Source organism: Numida meleagris, chromosome 5 (genome assembly GCF_002078875.1).
Source record: "Numida meleagris isolate 19003 breed g44 Domestic line chromosome 5, NumMel1.0, whole genome shotgun sequence".
In the NCBI taxonomy this organism is placed as follows: domain Eukaryota; kingdom Metazoa; phylum Chordata; class Aves; order Galliformes; family Numididae; genus Numida; species Numida meleagris.
The window spans coordinates 36585455-36603748 of record NC_034413.1 but is presented as its reverse complement, the minus strand read 5'-3'; the positions used below and the strand labels follow the sequence as shown (position 1 = coordinate 36603748).

The 18294-nt window shown below is 41.4% G+C and overlaps 1 protein-coding gene across 2 annotated transcripts in view; it reads left to right on the top strand.

Annotated features, from left to right (window-relative positions):
- The window catches only part of UBE2F (ubiquitin conjugating enzyme E2 F (putative)), a 71761-nt gene that overhangs the window by 966 nt on the left and 52501 nt on the right, over window positions 1-18294 (top strand). Inside the window, exons 2-4 of one of the 2 annotated variants that reach the window (XM_021399789.1) lie at window positions 1503-1636; window positions 9984-10013; window positions 13044-13109. In XM_021399789.1, the coding sequence (XP_021255464.1) occupies window positions 1519-1636; window positions 9984-10013; window positions 13044-13109 (214 nt within the window). In that variant the 5' untranslated portion in view covers window positions 1503-1518. The remainder of the gene's footprint in view (window positions 1-1502; window positions 1637-9983; window positions 10014-13043; window positions 13110-18294) is intronic. The other variant, XM_021399790.1, reaches the window with a different exon arrangement.

Genomic DNA, 18294 nt, shown 5'->3' with positions numbered 1-18294 from the left:
GGAATGGATCTTAAAGCTCATCTAATTCCAGCCCTCTGCCTTGAATACCTGAGTGTCACAGTGGTTGTTTGATTTCTCCTCTTCCCTGTGCTGGTACTTTGGTGCTGATGTGTTTTGTTATAAATCCATCAGCTTTCTCACAAACTTGAAGGGCTGTTGGGCTGTTTTTGCAGATATGCCAATATTAATGGCAGGCCAGGGATGCTTTTTCTGTCACCTGATTCTTTGCAGCTGGAACAAACAAAATCAGCAAACCAACTGCTGTTGCAGTTGATCTGATGATTTCAAGGCATGCTTACAAAGAAAGAATGAAGCAACAAGATATGTAGAGCTAAAGCTGACATAAGTCTTGTTTCTAGTCTTGTCATGTTATGTTGTGCTCAGCTTCATCTCAGTGGTTCCTTCACTTGACTGCTGGCACTGTGAGTAGCTCAACTGATGGAAAGCTGATGTTGCATGAGCATGCATTTCATGTCTTGGGACTTCTGTCGTACCATAACCATCCGGTCTTCTGTTCAAGCTAGCTCATATAAAGACCGAATGCTGACTTCTTACAAGTTTTTTTTTACCTTTATTGTGCTCAATTAACTTGTATGGCTAAAGGATAAACGTTACTTCTATTACTCTAGTGGTGGTGGGCCCTAAAGGGTATTGATCTTGCCAGCAGAACTTTGGTTTTGGCCACGCTTCCAATACAAATGAAACTTCTAATAAGAATGAACTGCCTTAAAGTAGGAGTAGTGTCAAAATGTTCAGGCAGAGCATTTTAGTTTTAAGACTTTGGCATTCATTCCAACTCTTGCTGTGATTGATCATCATAGTCATTTTCTGACGTGGAGGACTGATGCAGCAAATATCTTTCTTTGTTTCAGTTACCAAATGTCCATGTGTAACTTTCTACATTGCTGTGCTGTGAGGAGTGCATTGTGTCGCTGTTGTGCAGTGTAAATCTGTTCTCTTTGCTGTGTGCCACTATCTGATTCAACACTCGCTTCCCAGTGCTGTGTAGTAGTTCCAGGAACCCCTCCCCTTCCTCTCTTCTTTGGCTGCCCAAAAAGCATTTCTGAATGCTGTCATGGGAGATACAGATGAGGATGGTGGGAACAGGTTGTCTGGCTGGGGATGTGGCTGTGGGATTCTGGCTGTGATTCTTCTGGAGGAGTGATATCAGGCAGTGATTCGCTGTGGTAAATGGTGCAGTGAAACAAGGTTGTGAACAGTGATGAAACTCTGACCTTTTGCCAGCAAAAACTCAACTTCCTCCTCGCCTAATATACTGCAGCTCTCTCAGTATTTTTGTCTGAAACAAACTCTTGTTCTTCAAACACTCCAGTCTGTACATGTCTTTAACTGCAGTCAGGTTGGCTGTGTTCTTTGTTTGACTGCTAAGAATATGGCCAGAGCTGTATAATGTTGGTCTAACTATACCCTATTTTTGTACTTCCCCTTCTCTAGTGCTTTGAGTATTGGTAATTGACTTTGTTCTTATGTTTGTGTTCTAGACTGAAGACAGCAGTAATGCTAACTCTGGCGAGCAAGTTGAAGCGGGATGATGGTGTCAGAGGACCCCGTGCATCCAATCCAGCTTCTGATTCCACTCGGAGGGTGTCTGTTCGAGATAAATTGCTTGTTAAAGGTGAAAGGAACTTACATTTAAATTTTGTTTTATACTTTTTAGACCTGTTGGCAGTGTGCCATACCAAATTTTTTATAAAATGATTTCCAGAAGTATGTTTGAAATTGCTTGTGACTGACTTCACGATTTATATGTGGAGTTTATCATAGAATTGTAGAATCTTTTGAAGGGACTCATCTAGTCCAACCCCCCTACAATGTGCAGGGACACCTACAGCTCGATCAGGTGCTCAGAGCCTCGTCCAGCCTGACTTTGAATATCTTCAAGGATGGAGCTTCCACCACCTCTCTGGGCAAACTGTTCCAGTGCCTCACTACCCTTTCTATAAAAATATTAAAAAAAAAAGAAAAAAACAACTTCTTATTTCCAATCTAAATCTGCCCACTTCTAGTATGAACCCATTTCCCCTTGTCCTGTCACAACAGACCCTGTGCAAACGTCTGTCCCCTTCCTTCTTGTAGCCCCACTTTAGATACCGAAAAGCCGCTCTCAAGTCTCCCTGGAGCCTTCTCTTCTGGCTGAACAGCCCCAGCTCGCTCAGCCTCTACCTGTAGGGAGGTTCCATTCTTTGGATCATTTCTGTGGCCCTCCTCTGGATGTGTTCTAACAGATCCATGTCTCTCCTGTACTGAGGACTTCATATCTGGACGCAGTACTCCAGGTGAAGTCTCACAGTGCAGAGCAGAGGGACATATCCCCTCCCTCGCCCTGCTGGCCATGCTACTTTTGATGCAGCCCAGGATACAGTTGGCTTTGGGCTGTGAGGATGCAGTGCTGGCTCACGTCCAGCTGCCATCCATCAGTACCCCGAGATCCCTTTTGGGAATCTATCCTTACATCCCCCAGCTCGTACTGATAGTTGCCATGACCCAGGTGCAAGGCCTTGCACTTAAATTTATTGAACTTCATGAGATTCACCTGAGCCCAGTGCTCAGCTTGTTAAAGTCTCTCTGGATGGCATCCCATCCTTCAGGTGTGTTGACCACAGAAAACAGCTTGGTGTCATCTGCAAACTTGCTGAGGGTGCATTCAATCCCACTGTTGGTGTCATTGATAAAGATGTTAAAGAGCACTGGCCCCATACTGGTCCTGGAGGGACACCACTTGTCACTGATCTCCATCCTGACATTGAGCCATTGACTACCACTCTCTTGGTACAATCTCACAACCAGTTCCTTGCCCGTCAAACAGTCTACCCATCCATATCTTTCCAGTTTGGAGAGAAGGGTGTTGGCATATGTCAAATATATACATATATATTGGTATACATCAAATTTCCAGCAATTCCTTGTATGCAGTACACTTATTTTCATTGAATAATGCAAAACTTAAAAAGTCTCCACTTACTCAGTTGAAAAATTAATCCATCATTGGGAACTGTAAAGTGTTATTAATGGAGTCACTGTTTGGAAACAAAAAAAATTGACACATAAATGCGACTAAACATATGGAAGGAGAATATCAGATTTGATTTTTTGGGGGTTGGAAAAAAACTGAAAGGAAAGTAAATCCTGAAAGTAACATCAGTGTTCTTGTCATTAATGGTAAAGATAAAGCCAATAAACTTAAACATTTTAAAAACAACAATCTATTGTAAATTTTTTCTCATACCTTGAGTCACTGGACATTAAATAAGAAGTAGAGAATGGAAAAATTGACCCCTCATTTTTGTAGCACTGTATTGTGTGTCCCAGGAAGGCTACTTTAAGTTGTTATATCTAGGTCCGCATTGGTGAGGGAAAAAAGCCTCTTCCTTTGTGGCAGTTCAGGGCAAATGAGGTTGTTTGTGAGGTTCTGTAATTATACTATTTTATACTGAAATTGAGGACAGCTCTTTTCAGTTTTCTGTAGCTTAGATGATCTATTAAAATAAAAATCCTGAAGTGCTGGTGCTTTGCAATTACAGTGGGCCTAAATTCTGATTTAATCCCTCTGGTAATAGTTGAGTATTTCAATGCTGGAGCTGTGCATCTTGATCTAGTGGCAAGAAATGTGTTGTTTAGGTTGGTGTTTCTGCTAAAAATGATCTGATGTGAGTATATTGCTGTTGATGTGTAAGCTGTTAAGGTTAGAATTCATATGAGTCAAACAAAATATTCATGCTTTCTGGGCTTGTATCAGTGTTTTGAAGTTGCTCTGAACTATTTGGTTGAATGGTGTTGCTGAACTGTTGCTTTACATGTGGCTTTTTCTAATTAGGGTAGTTTCTGATGGAACTTGGTTTCACTGCAGCTGCTAATACTTCAGTGCACTGGGAAGTGCCTCCCGTAGACAGTAAGAGCATTATGTTCACAATTTTCTCTCAGTTATATTTCTGTAAGGACAGAGAGTTTCAATTCACTTTAAACTCTGATGCAAAAAAAGAGCTTGCTTGAGGCTTCCAATTTGGAAATCCTCACTTAGCTCCAGTTCTGAAGGGGGAAGAACATCAGACAGGAAGAATAGACTCTTCAACCAGAGTAAACTACAAAACCAAAATGCTACATGCATATCTTCTGAGATTTTCATTAGCCTTAGAAGTGTAGACTTCAGAGAAAATAGCAGTATGAGTACACTTTACGGTATACCAGAAGTTATAGTTGAAGTGCCATAAAAAATTCTACTGTACCCTTAGAGCATTTGCGCTTTTCACTTTTATGACTAAAACCCTGTGCATCTTTCTTCTTTTGCAGGGGAAGCAAAGAGTGTAAGCTATAGGAAATCATTACTGAAACTGTAATTGCTATTACCATTATAGAACCAGCACAGGCTAAGTATTGAATGAGCTGAGTGCCAAACTAACAAATATTAAGAGCAGGTCACTGCCAGCATCCTCTGACAAGTGTGAGTGTTACATCGTGGTCTGATTGTGTGTGAAAGCTGTATCACGTTATCCTCCAAAAGAGTAGTAGGAACAGCTGTCAGTCTGGTTTGAATGATTTCTGGACAGGAATGGGAACTGATGGCAGAAGCAGATCAGTTCAGTATAACTGTGCTGGGAGTGAGTGGAAAATCTAGTAGCTAGACTAGCAAAGCCTTTTTGGAGATACCATCTTTTATGGTTCACTTTAAGCTGGATGGGTACTGCGATGAGTACAAAAGTTTCTAAACTTGCTCTAGCCACTAAAGATCCATCAGCCAAAGCAGCATCTGCAGCGCTGGGAACCTGAGTGATGTGTTGTAATGGTGCTGGTATTTTCAGGTCACGTTATCTAGGTCTGCAGGGAGGAGTTTGTGAGCGAGGGACTGCCTGCTGAAGGTCTGCATATACAGAGGGTGCTTGCATTTAAACCAGTGCAGGTGCCTTTTGCTGCTTTATCGTATGGATCTGAAATAGCCCTTTGTATGCTCAACTTTACAGGGCTGTGCAGGATTGGAAACCAAGTTGGGGGGAGCCTGTAAAAGTAGTGGTAAGGAGAACTTGTTACTGATGTTCATTATAAGCTGGAGGTATCAAACACAGAGATTGCAGAATGGGTGAAAGGCTAAACTCAAGCTCCTGGCAACTGTGAATTGAAAAATAATCCACAAAAACGAAAAGAAATTCTAGTGGAGGGGGAGATTTAAAAAAAAAAAAAAAAAAGTCCAGCATAAGCTGTCCTTGTTGCCTCAGCAGTTGTGCTGAGATCTGAACAGGTTCTGTTGTACCTCTTAGTAGTGTTAGTTTCCGTAACACACCTGTATCCTTTTTGGCCTCAAGTTAGGCAATTCCTTCTGAGTCAGCAGGAGAGCAGCAAACAACTGACCTGTGCATTGGCCTTCAGGGCAGTAAATACATATAATGGGCTGTATTGGAAGCTTAGCTGAGGATGATTTTGGCACTGTACCCTAAATCCCACCTAGCCCTTGGAGTTGGTGGTGACATATAACCCAAGGTCTGAAAGTTGTTTGCCTGCTCAAGGATGATGATGTGCTGGAATGATGCTGTCCTATTCCTGATCCATGGAAAGCTGGTGATAGTCTGATGGATTCTGCAGGCAAACGTCTTGGCCAGTTTTATTAAAGGTATCACCCAGACAGTGTTGTTTTATTGTGTTGATTTGTTTTGTTTTTTGTTTTTATCTGTGGGTAAAGATGGCCTTGTTTGTGATGATAGGGAGTCCAGTCTAGGAATGCTTTATATGATCTCCTTGAAGGATACATTTGTCACACTGATAACCCTGCAGTCATGCATGTGTTGTGTGCACAGACTGGCATATAGATGAGTGGCATTTTGTCAGTGGGCTAGATGGCTGTGACCACAGCCATTGGTAAGTGTAGACAGTGCTCACAAACTTCTGAAGGGTAAGTATAGACCAACTGCCTAAATGATGCAGCCTTAAAATGGGGAAAAAGTGATAATGTAGGTATGATTTTTAGCTGCTTGCAGTGTATGAGGAGGTTTGGGCTGGGAAGAGACCGGGTAGTGACTGACATGTTAAGGTGTTCTGTGCTGCTGTGCCTTGAGGTTGATAGTGTGGACACAAACAATTTTTTTTTATGTTAAAAGAGCTTAAAATTCATCTCTGAGGAATAGCTTCATCAAGTGAAGAGTAGTGGCCATGTGCCTGCTCCTGCAGGATGCTCAAAGCTTTGAAGTGCTGAGCTTAGTGGCAGATCCTTTCTGAAAAAATGTATGAGCTGTGAACAAGCCGAAGTATTATGCAAGATTAGTGTTATCTAATGAGCATGACTACAAAATTGAATTAAAAACAACAGTCTTACCAGGATGTCAGTTGTAGCCAAGTATACATATATTGATCACAAATGCACTACAAAAAAAAGCATTTAAAATGACAACATGTCAGCATCATCTAGTTTTATCTTACTGGCACTGTTTACTTTGATTGCAAATGTCAGGTTGAAATAACTTAATTCTTAAGATGTTGAGTTAACATTGTTTATTCTTCAGTCATCTTCAATGTGTCTGAATTTACAACCAGATTTAGTTAACTTGAAAATATTTCAAGTGTGTATTTGTACAATTCTGAAGGAAAGGAAGTGAGAAATTGATCTCAGAAATGAGGTAGATGTGCACCGTAAATAAAAATTAGGAGAATCTGTTATGTTGGCTTTTTTTCAAACCTTCAGGTACTGTAATATCACTTGTCATAGTGGTAGGTGAGGAAAATTGAGAGGTGGAGATTAAAATTGTACTTCTGAGAGCTGAATTAAAGACATTCTAAGCACTCCTGAAATTCTAAGAGATATTGTTTTGAAAATGCTGCATTTGTGTCTTCACATTGCACAACTTGCTCACAAAAGCATTTCCTTTTCAACAATGCTTTTAAGCCCTCCAAAGAGAGAGCCCTTGTTTTGGGAGAAGACAGTGGAAAGCTTCTTGATAAATGAGTGGCATACGTTATTAAAGGAGAAACTAGCAATTAGCAATAAAATGCTTGCAGCATGCCTGTGATAGCTATTGTAGAACCAAAAAGACACAAGAAAGGCTCAAGAACAAAAAAACAAAAACAAAAACACCTGTTACTGAGATTTCTTTTAGGACTTCACTGATAAAGGTTCAGTGTATTGCTTCACTTCCTATGGCTCTGATTTTCAGTATACCTGAAACATCAAGTGATATATTGCAGAGTTAAGATTCCTAACCCCGGTGGCTTTTTCTATTTACAGATGTCAGGGTAATAAACTTTGTAACATCATTAATGTATAGGATCCAAAGCATGTGATGTGATAGTGTCTTGTTTAGAACAAGTATTTGGAATGAAGTGACGAAGAGCGGGTAAGAAGAAATCTTCTCTGGAAACCTGTTGATGTCAGGCACATCTTTTGACTTCTTGCACTGATCTGCATAGTTGCACAGTTCAGAGGAGCTGAGTGTGAAAAGCTGTGAAGATAGATGGGTAAGAACGAGGAGACAAACAGCAATTTACAACTAGAAGCAACACTTAGAGAGTTGAGTTTTTGTTAGAGTGTCAGAGTACTCGTGTTCATCTCTAGCAGTGTTAAAGATGTATGTCAAACAGGAGACAAAAGCAGAATAGGGGCTTTTGGGGCAAAAGCAGGGAAAAGTAAGTATTGCTGTGGGTGAGAATGTTTGTTTCAGTTGAGGAAATACAACTTTCATTCTGTGCACTTGTGCTGCAGTGGGAAGCATGTGGCTTGACATCGTAGCAAGGCTAGTAAACAAACGCTCTTATATCCTGCCTTGCTGAGCTGGGGGAAGCGGACAGAGCGGATCATCTCGATTATGGTTTGTGTTGCTGAATATAACATTCACATGGGTCTGTCATAAACCATATGCCTATACGCTTGTCAGGAATGTGTGTTCCTATTTCTGGCCTGAGAATTGTCATGACTAGGGAGAATTACTGTTTGTGAAATCATTTATAAATAGCTCTGGTTGCTCGTGTGTAGCTTAGCTTTCATGAAGTTCTGAGAGCTATTGCTGAGAGATGTCACCAGTTTGCATTCAGTTTATCCAAAGCCTGTGACAGGTTTAAGTTCAACCCCTGCCTTTTCACCCTTTCAGTATAGCATCTGGGACCACTAAACTAAACCGCTGCATACTGGTGTTGGAGTGGTGCATGCAGGTAACCCTGTGCAGTGAGATTCTTCATTGCTGAAGCTTCTACTTGTCTGTGTTAGGGCCAGTTCAGGTCCAGCTGAGTTTATTGCTTCTGGCAAGTGGTTACTGAGTTGAGAGCTAGGATGCTGCAAATACACGTGATTTAGGTGTGCTTCTGCATCAGATAGATTAAGGTTTCAGGGACATCAAACTGGCTGATAGGGAGCTAGTCAGGGTCTGGGCTGCCTGCATCAAGCATGTTCCGCGGAGAAGCTCTGGCAACTGTCTGCACTTCCACTGTGGCCTTTCAGAGTTCCCTGGGACGCCTTACCAGTGTGGTCCAGGGCTCTGTGCTGCTCCTGAGTTTGCTTCTGGTTGGCAGTTAGCCTTCTTGACTGTGATTGGACTTGAGATGCTGTGAGGTTTCCACAGCACTGGATCAGCAGTAGTAAGCACTACTCCAAATGTTTATCATTCCTCCGTCCTGCTTTCCCGATGCTTGAAGAAATACATGAAGCATCGTGCTTGCCACAGAGGTTTGGTAAGCATGGTCATAGGAAGAGGTCTGCAGAGCTGGTGAGCTTTAAATTGTGAGATCTGTTTGAATTCTGTGTCAAAAAACTTTTCCTATATCTTAAGCTCAATTATAATTTTCTTTGGATGTATATTTTTGAGAGTTGGTGTTCGGATCTCTTAGATATTGTTGTTAGCCTAAATGATTCATTGGTTTCTGTGCAAAAGAGAAAGTGAAGTGAGAAATCAAGTGGAGAAAGAAAGCCTATAGGAAATGCAAGTATACACTTAATTAGGTTTCCTAGAACTGTAAAATTAAAAGGAGGAGGTGCCTTCCTGCATCTTATTCATACTCTTGTAAAAGGTGCAAGTAGTTGAAATTAAGGCTTCAGTATGGTTCGGGGAGAAAACCGTGGGCCTTCTGAAGAGGGTAGCATGGCAGAGAAGAAGTTAGGAATAAACTTTTCTAAGAGTTACACAACTGAATAGCATTACTTTTTTTTTTCCAAATGAGTGACCTTGAATTTCTATGCATGGGAAATAAAATGAATAGTAAGAAATTTGAATTTATTTTTGAATTGGAGTGCATATCCATAGCAAACGGTGTGAGGTTTTGGGGGGAGTTATGCAATGAGTGCTGCTGTTTCTGTGTTTATGGGTCCTGATTGCTGTGCCAAGTGCTTGAAAGGAAGGTTTTTGGGTTTTGACTCTCGTAATGCTGGTTTACGCAGGTGCGGTGATGTCTCATATGACAGTGCTCTTGAGTAGAGCCTCAGTAGCTGTTCCCAAGTGTGTAGGCAGTAGTGTCATGCTTGGAGGCTTCCCGAAAGAAACCAATGTGTAACCTGAGGAAATCTGTAGCTGAAGATGGTGAATAACTTGAGCAGGTAGATGCTGGAGTGTGCTGCTGCTCCAGCAGGCTGTGAGCCTCTTGTACTTGTTTTCCCCTTTAGATTAGCAGCCTGCTTCTTGAGGTTGATCTGCTCCTGTGTTTTGCAGGCAGCAGGGTTTTGACCTTCTGTATTTTAGAGCGTTATGAGTTTGGAGGTTAGGATGATGCCACCTTTTGCAGTGGTAGTGCTCTGTGTATCAGAAGCCTGCCACTTCTCTCTTGGCAGAGCTGAGCTCCCTCATCACAGTAGGGAACGCTTTATCTGCAGGGCAGATGAGCCTTTTTAGTAATGAATTGTATGGCTTAAAGAGAAATTTCAAGGTAAATCTTCGGTGAGACTTAAATCAAATTTCACTTAAAATATAATTACAGCATAGTTTAAATTAGATCTGCCAATTTCAACAACAAGAATGGCTTTATGCTTGCATAAATAATGGTATGTTTTTTTCTTTCAACAGAGGTTGCAGAACTTGAAGCTAATTTACCTTGTAAGTACAGCATTTAATGGCATACATTTTAAGGGGAAAAGGGCTGTTGATGTGATTATTTTGACTGAAGTATGAATGCTAATACTGTGTTAACTGTGGGGCAAGCTGTGCCACACTCTGCCAGCCTGGGTTTGAACAGGCTTACTCTGCCCACTCTTAAGGTGTTGCAGAGACATGGATCCTTGCTAGTGTCCTTTGGAAGCAGCATCGATCATTTGGTTACCTTACAGAACTTGATTGCTGGTTGAGTGGGAGCTTCCTTCTCATGGGACACCCAAAGCTGACTGGAGCTGAAGAGCACGCTTCTTACCTTGCTCCTGTTTATCCTCTAGTCTCAACTTATTTCAAAACCAGGAAATGCTAATTTAGGGGCAGAAAACAGCTCAGGTCTCAGGAAACACATTGTCACTTGCTCTTGTTGAACCTCATCAGATTCCTCTCTGCCCAGCTTTCCAGTCTGTTCAGGTCTTGTTGAATGGCAGCACAGTTTTCTGGTATGTCAGCCACTCCTTCCAGCTTTTATCATCAAATGTTACGCTAAAAATGTTCATGGACACTTCAAAATGGGTTTTAAACAGCCTAGAGTAAGTGGCTTATTGCTTCTATGAGCTGAGAATAGGTAGTTAAAAATCAAATACATGTTTTCTGATCTTTAGCTTCAGCGAGTTAGTTTTGTATCAGATAACAAAACACAAAGCCCTTTCATAAAGGACTCCTGCAGTTCAGTGTTTGTTGCCAAGGGTGAGTGTTGATGGCAAAGCTGAGTTGTTTTTGAGCTCTCTTTCCCCTCAAAGGTTGACCATAACTGCAGCATTCTGCCATCTCTGCTTTGAATTTTTCACACAGTCAGCTTGGAGGCAGTTCCAGAGCCTGTCACTTGCTCTACATAACTTCCTGACATCCATGTTCGTATTTTGGAGTAGTCTAAGACACTTCCCCTCCAGGGAAAGAGGTGTGAGCTGCTTGCTGCAGTCTGAGAGTGTGCATGCAGGCTACTGCCATGCTGTACATTCACATAAGGGTGAATGTGCCTTGCCCTTATGCTTATCTTTCAGAGGGAAGCGGTGAATATTCTCTTTGATTATGCTGGCAGGTAACCCGTAATGTGTCTAGTCTTCTCCATGTGAGGGAACTGTTGGCCATTTTTTTCCCTCCAGGTTAGACCTCTGCTGCTTCTCCTGAGCCTCTTCTATTTGCTAATGCTTCTAAATCCAGATCAGCTGTCAGATCTCAAAAATCAGGCTTCTCAGCATGCAGACTGCCCGATGGGAGGAATTGAAGGGAAAAAACACAATAGAAACAGCTAAAAGGGATAATGTGAAGCATTATCCCTTCCTTTCTATATGCTTTTCTTTTCAAAAGACAGTTATAGAGGTTTTTTCACAGAAGTGTTTGGTTTTTTTTTCAGCTGTTTTGCTTAGACTCTTCTATAGCATAATGAATGAGAAATGGATAAAATACAATTGAGAAATGTCTATCGGGGTTTGTAGCTTTTACACTGTGAATGCATGGCCAGGGTTTGTGTGCAGCTGTAGGTATTTTTATAGGCGAACGGGATCTATATATTTTTGATGCTGTGTAGCTTCTTGGTCAGGGGAAAAAAGTACAGCCAGCTTGGATGGATTCAGAAGCCAAAGGCTGCATAATACGAGTAATAATGTATGTGTGGTTATACGCAGATTCTAGTGCCAGTTTGACAGCTTGTCTCTGCCGTAATCAAAGAAGGCCAGTTTTGTACATGAGAAGGCAACTTAGTTTGTGTCATCAGAAGCAAACAAAGGGCTGTTATGCTGTGAATTTGCATCTGTTGAACTGCAGCTACTGACTACTTTAACTACAGCCCCCGCACAACCTCACAGATGGATGTTTCCTCTTCTTTTCACTCTTGTTCTTCATTCTCATTGTTGTCCTTAATTTCATCTAGTTTGAGAATAAAATCACATTTGCTTTGTGATGCTGCTCCATTGCCTTCACTCTTAATAGGTGTAATTGGTGACATAGAACCTAAATAGGACAGAAATGTGTAGTAGTTGTAAATGCACGTTTTGAGGCAATCTTTAGTTGCATATGCGTGTAGTAGTTTGATTTCTAGTCATCTGCTAATTTACAAACTGTGTAGCAGCTGCAGTTGTTCTAGAATTGCGCTGTCTGGAGTGATCCATTCATCACATTTAAGCAATTACTGATTGTGGAGCTTTGGTAGGGAGAAATACTTGCCTCACGAATTAAAAAGTGCACGCTGCCAATATGGTGTTAGTTTTTTGGTTGTCTTTTTTAATGTAAAATCTCTGTAATAAAGTTCACTACAGAAAGCACTAACAAAATGTAGACTCTTCCCCCCTCCCTCCCCTCACTTTTGTGCAAAAGCCTGAAAAGGTAATTTACTTTCCATAAGCTCGTTTTTGAAGGGATAGGGCAAAGCTCTGTCAGCCTGTTACGAGTTTGAAACTTGCTCTTAGATGGAATAAATAGTCTGGTTGTGGCACTCAGCTAGGCTGAGAAACAGCTTTGTTCAATGTGATAGCTGCACAGCAGTTTCACTTTTCTTTTGGGTGAGGCTGTCAGTAAAGCATGCTTGTAATTGCACCTTCCAGGTATAAATCCTTTCCAGAATAGAGCTGTGGTGGCAAGACTGGAAACTGCTGTGTATTATCAAATGTTAAAGTACATGTGTTACTGTTACAGAATCTCTAAGGAAAGGATGCTGATTCTGTATGCTGTCTTCTCAGCTTATAGCTAGCATCCATATAGAAGACCTTTCCCTTTGTCATTTTAAAGTATGAGACAACATGGTTTACTGAAAGGAAATAAACTTCTTCCTCCCAGCTCAGAGAAATTAAATTCAATTACTGCAGGTAACCTATAACTGTATAGAAAAGAGACACTTAGACAGAAAGTATGGGAAATCACTGAACTGGAATGTAGGGGTTAATCAGGGTTTTAATTTGGATGACGTGAAAGATGATATATTTGTTTTCTCAATAATGGCCAAACAGTTATCTGATGGAAGTTGTTCTTTTTGCTTAACAGGTACATGTAAAGTGAATTTTCCTGACCCAAACAAGCTTCATTACTTTCAGCTAACTGTAATCCCAGGTAATTTCCTAAACCTGTTTCTTTTGCTTCTGTATGGGTTGCTGTGGGGACTACAAAATATGGTAAACGTTCTAGTCCAAGGCAGACTAGCTGTAATGCAGTGATTATTTCATAGGGGCAGTGGGGAAATCAGGCTGGATTTTGAGAGTTACATTGCAGTAAAAATGCTATCAAAATTTAGCAAGTTCAGCAAGTACTCAGATCTTGTTCGCTCATTTTGATTGAAAACGTTTTGCTGAGCCTATTTCAACTTGTTTATTTGCAAAAAAAAAAAAAAATCTGTGGACTATGTCTAGAGAAATTACTGTATTACAGCTCTGTTGCACTCCAGATTTACTGCTATCTACTGATTGCTTGATTCTGTAGAATTAGAAAGGTAGATGACGTAACGCTGCTGGAAAGCTTCCAGTGTATGCATATCTGAAGATGCTTAACAAATGGGAGTCTCTTGGTCTTTAAAAATTCAAGTATGTGGAAATTAGATCTTTTAATATGACTTAAGTACACTGCCGGCATGTTGGTCAACAAAAACAGTCTCGAAACTACTTTAAGCATTCATCATTTCCACGTGAGTTTCTTAATAGTAATCAGAAATTATGGAGTTTGCTCATATGGTTCTTCTAGATTAGAAAAGTGGGTGTATTGTGGATGGGTTTGCATGGAAGATCATCTGTTTAAATTTCAGGAACACTTTTGGTGTGTGTCATCTTTGAGACTGTGCAACAGTTCAATCGAGGACATTTACATGCGCAGTGCACTGAAACATTGGAGTTAGAAGGGCTGAGACCAATCTCTCCTTTGCCAGCGAATTCTTACAAATGTGGATTTTCTGTAGGTCTTTATTGACAAGAATTTGCATGCCGTATGACAATCTTTGATACATCTTACCTGTGCAAATAATGCTTTACAATTAATAGGGTTATAGGAATATTTTTGGCAATCAGTGTCTTGATACGAAATGAACGCTAGATGTCGCTGTTGCTTTTTCGCTAGCCCAAACCAGCTGGCACTTCTTGGCTGTAGAAATCTTGGGTGGTCTTTGTTAACGGGTTCATTCATGTGACTCCTTTTGGGTATGGAAAAATGAGTACGATTTTCCTAGTCAGTATACTAAAAAAAATAAAATAAATGTAAGTGCTGTTACTGAACTTTCTAACATCCCATTCTATGTATTTGCATTTAATTGGTGTGTGTTAGTAGCCTGTTTGTAACAACTAATTATCCTTCAGTTTAGGTGATAGTTGCTTAATATGTTTTGGATATGAGATGATTTCACAAGATCATCACAGTGTGAGTCAGGAATGTCTTGAATGTGAAAGTGATAGATAGCTTCTTTGTACTAATTTTAAGGTATCTAAATACTTACGGTTTTTTGGTCTGTTAGCTGCTGTGCAAGATGTTGCTGTCGGAAGACAATTTCTGAATGCAGCGCAAGGTTTTTGTGCTAGCTTCGTTACTAGCTCGGGAATGAGATGATCTTAATGAACATTTTGTTGCTCCAAATATAGCTGCACAGCTGAAGTCGCTGCAGTTGTAGCCTGCCCAAAGTAAACATCTATTTTCAGCTGTGCATAATTCAGGTACAGAATCTTGTGATCGGCAGCAGCTTGGCATAGCTCTTTCAGTGCAGAACACAACACATACCAAGGAAATCTCTCCACTTTTCTGATTACCTTTGATGAGAAGTTTTTTCTTTGGAGTAGGCTGAATCTCAGTTTTCTCTGAGGTAGCAGAGAGGCAGCAAAGTTGTTGTCCCAGAACGTTTCCAGCTCAAATGGGTAAAATTCTTGATTTGAGACAACCATTTCTAAACAGCATTGCATGAATGTGGACGGGGAGAAGGGCTGTTCTTCCTCATCCTGCCTGGAAGTGTCTCTAGCACTGTACAGCTGAATTACTTCTAGAAATCCTTCTCATGCACCTGGTTCTTAAGGGAGTGCTTTGCAGAGATCTTTGCAGCTTCCCAGTAGCAGAGCGAAAGCTGGTATCTTGTAGTTCTCACTGCTTGGGGCTGCATAGGAAGTGTGTGTCAACCAGGTTTGGTAGGTTGCGTAGTGAAACAGTTCTTGCTGGCTCTCCTCTTTGGGTTCTAAGTTTGCTCGTCTGCACACAGAGATGTTCCTTGCTTCTGTGACAGATCTGGTGAAGATGTGCTGGTTAGTTTGTATTTGTATTTTGTGTTTGCATTCTCTTTCTCTGATAAACAATAGAGCTTAAATTCTGTAACTGAATTTCATAAGGGATCTTATACCAAGACAGTTTCTCAAAGCTACTCTGAAGATACTGACTGAATACGTTGAATACTGGAAAAGTTAGTGTTCTGGCCATATTTTTTTGATAGTCTCTTATTGGGTGCTTTGTTTTATGCAGTCATTTTTAATGTGTCTGATTGTGAAGGACAATAGAAGAAGCTACCATGGGTTTGAAAAAGAAAAGGAAGTTCATAAAGCGGAAATACTTCCAGCTCCCTGGTTTTCCACTTCTCACATAGCCTTTCTTAGTATTCAAAGTCACAAAACCACTCTGGTGACTATGTTTCAAATGACGATGAATTTGCAGAAGTTTTGATGAGGGTGACTATTTGTCACGTAAAGTGTTATTTTGACTTGTGCTGAAGAAGTTCTGATTCCTTTATGGTATAGCAGTGCACAGTGAGGGGATATATAGTAGCACACATTAGAAAAAGAGTAAAACAGATTTTAGAGCCACGATGGACAAACTGCTTGCTCCTGAGGCAGATGCTGCTGTCTGAAGCTGCTGTTTCCTTGTGTCATATCAAGCAATGTTTTCTGTCATTGAAAAATGCGCTTATGGCATCACTTGCCTCTGTTCCTATTTCTGCGCCGGTACCTTATTGGATCAAATGCTAGGGAAAATAAGGAGATGGATGTTTGGAACACGGAGTCCTGCCTCTGCACTGATATTTGAAGCACGGAATTTGAAGCTGAAAGTGAAACATAGTAATGACCTGGGCAGAGGGGAAAGGTGAGTTTAGGTGGCTTATAGATGACGAAGACTAGAGGAATACATAGAGTTAATGTTGTTTCCCAGACAGCTGTGTAGTTTCAGGTTAGTGTGATTATTTTAGCCACATTCTTCAGGGAATTAATAAAAAGCCTGCTTTCTGCTTTGCATACCATAAAATGACAAATGTCAGTGAGTATGGCTGAGCATTTCAATGCTTATGATTCAAGGAGCTGCTATCAAAAGCACATCCTTTGTGGCCTGTCCTGATTATCTCACATTTTCTTGTAAATGTAAAATAATTTTGTATCTTCACAGCACATTTAACCATCAAAACACCTCACAAACACACAGATTAGTATTGGGTTGTTGGTAATGAAACTTGAGACTGAAGTAGGAGGAATGTTAATATAGCTTGAAGACATAAATTTAAGCAGGAGACACAAACTGGAGCTCAGATATATTCCCTTCTTGAAAGAATCTCCTGTAAATGGACGAGTTGTGAGCTAAAGCTATTTTAACTGTTTCATTTACAGTGCTTTGCTTGCTTTTAGCACTGCCAGAACTTCAGTTCATTCCAGCAGTGTTACATAGCTGAAAGATTGAGGGTTTTTGAGTCTTTGTACAGGAAAGGGAACAAAATCGTGGGGGTTAGAAGGGACCTTGAGCTACCATCTAGTCCAACCCACAGCTAAAGCAGGTTCCCTGGAGTAGGTTACTGTAGGAAAGCATCCAGGTGGGTTTTGAATATCTTTAGAGAAGGGAATTCCACAACTCCCTTGGGCATCTTGTTCCAGTGCTCTGTCACTCTGAAAGAATCTTTTCCTCGTGTTTATAGGAACTTCCTATGTTCCATTTATTGCCCATTGTCCTGTTGCTGGACAGTGCTGAAAGAAGTCTGGCCCCACCCACTTGACTCCTGTCTGTTAGATACTAATAAGCATTGATAAGATCTGCTATCAGTCTTTTCTTCTCCAGGCTGAACAGTCCCAGGTCTCAGCCTATCACCATAAGAGAGATGGTCCAGGCCTCAGATCATCTTTGTAGCCCTCTACTGGACTCCTTCTAGTAGTTCCCTGTCTTTCCTAACTGAGGAGCCCAGAATTGGACACAGTGCTCCAGGTGTGGCCTCACCAGGGCAGAATAGAAGGGGAGGAGAGCCTGCCTTGACGTGTTGCTTGCACTCTTCTTAATGCACCCCAGAACACTGTTGGCCTTCTTGGCCACAAGGGCACACTGATGGCTCATGGCCAACCTGCTGACCACAAGGACCCCCAGGTCCTTCTCCGCAGATCTTCTCTACAGCAGGTCAGCCCCTAACCTGTACTGGTGCATGCAGTTATTCCTCCCCAGGTGCAAGACTCTACACTTGCGCTTGTTGAACCTCATCAGATTCCTCTCTCCCCAACTCTCCAGTCTGTTCAGGTCTTGTTGAATGGCAGCACAGCCTTCTGTTATGTCAGCCACTCCTCCCAGCTTGGTATCATCAGCAGACTTGCTACCAGGGTATTCTGTCTTTTCATCCAGGTCGCTGATGAAGATGTTGAACAAGACTGGACCCAGTACCCACCCCTGGGGAACACCACTAGTTACAGACCTCCAGCTACACTGCACCATTGATTGCAACCCTCTATGCTCTGCCAGTCAGCCAGTTCTCAGTCCACCTCACAATCCACTTTCCTGTCTCACTCTTCTGAAGCTTACCTATGAGAATGTTATGGGAGTCAAAAACCTATCTGGGATTCCTGAGGGTCAGTCTTAGTAAAGACTGAAGCAAAGAAAGCATTCAGCAGCTCTGCCTTCTCAGTGTCCTCCATTACCAGGCATCCACCTCATTCAGCAATGGTCCTACATTTTCCCCAGTCTTCCTTTTGGTATTGACATACTTAAAGAATCATAGAATCATAGAATTAGCTAGGTTGGAAAAGACCTACAAGATCACCTAGTCCAACCATCCACCTACCACCAATAACCCCACTAAACCATGTCTCTCAACGCTATATCTAAATGTTTCTTGAACACCTCCAGGGACAGTGACTCAACCACCTCCCTGGGCATCCTGTTCCAGCGCCTGACCACTCTTTCAGAAAAGTAGTATTTCCTAATGTCCAGCCTAAATCTCCCCTGGCGCAACTTGAAGCCATTCCCCCTCGTCCTGTCACTAGTTACAAGAGAGAAGAGGCTGACCCCCAGCTCACTACAACCTCCGTTCAGGTAGTTA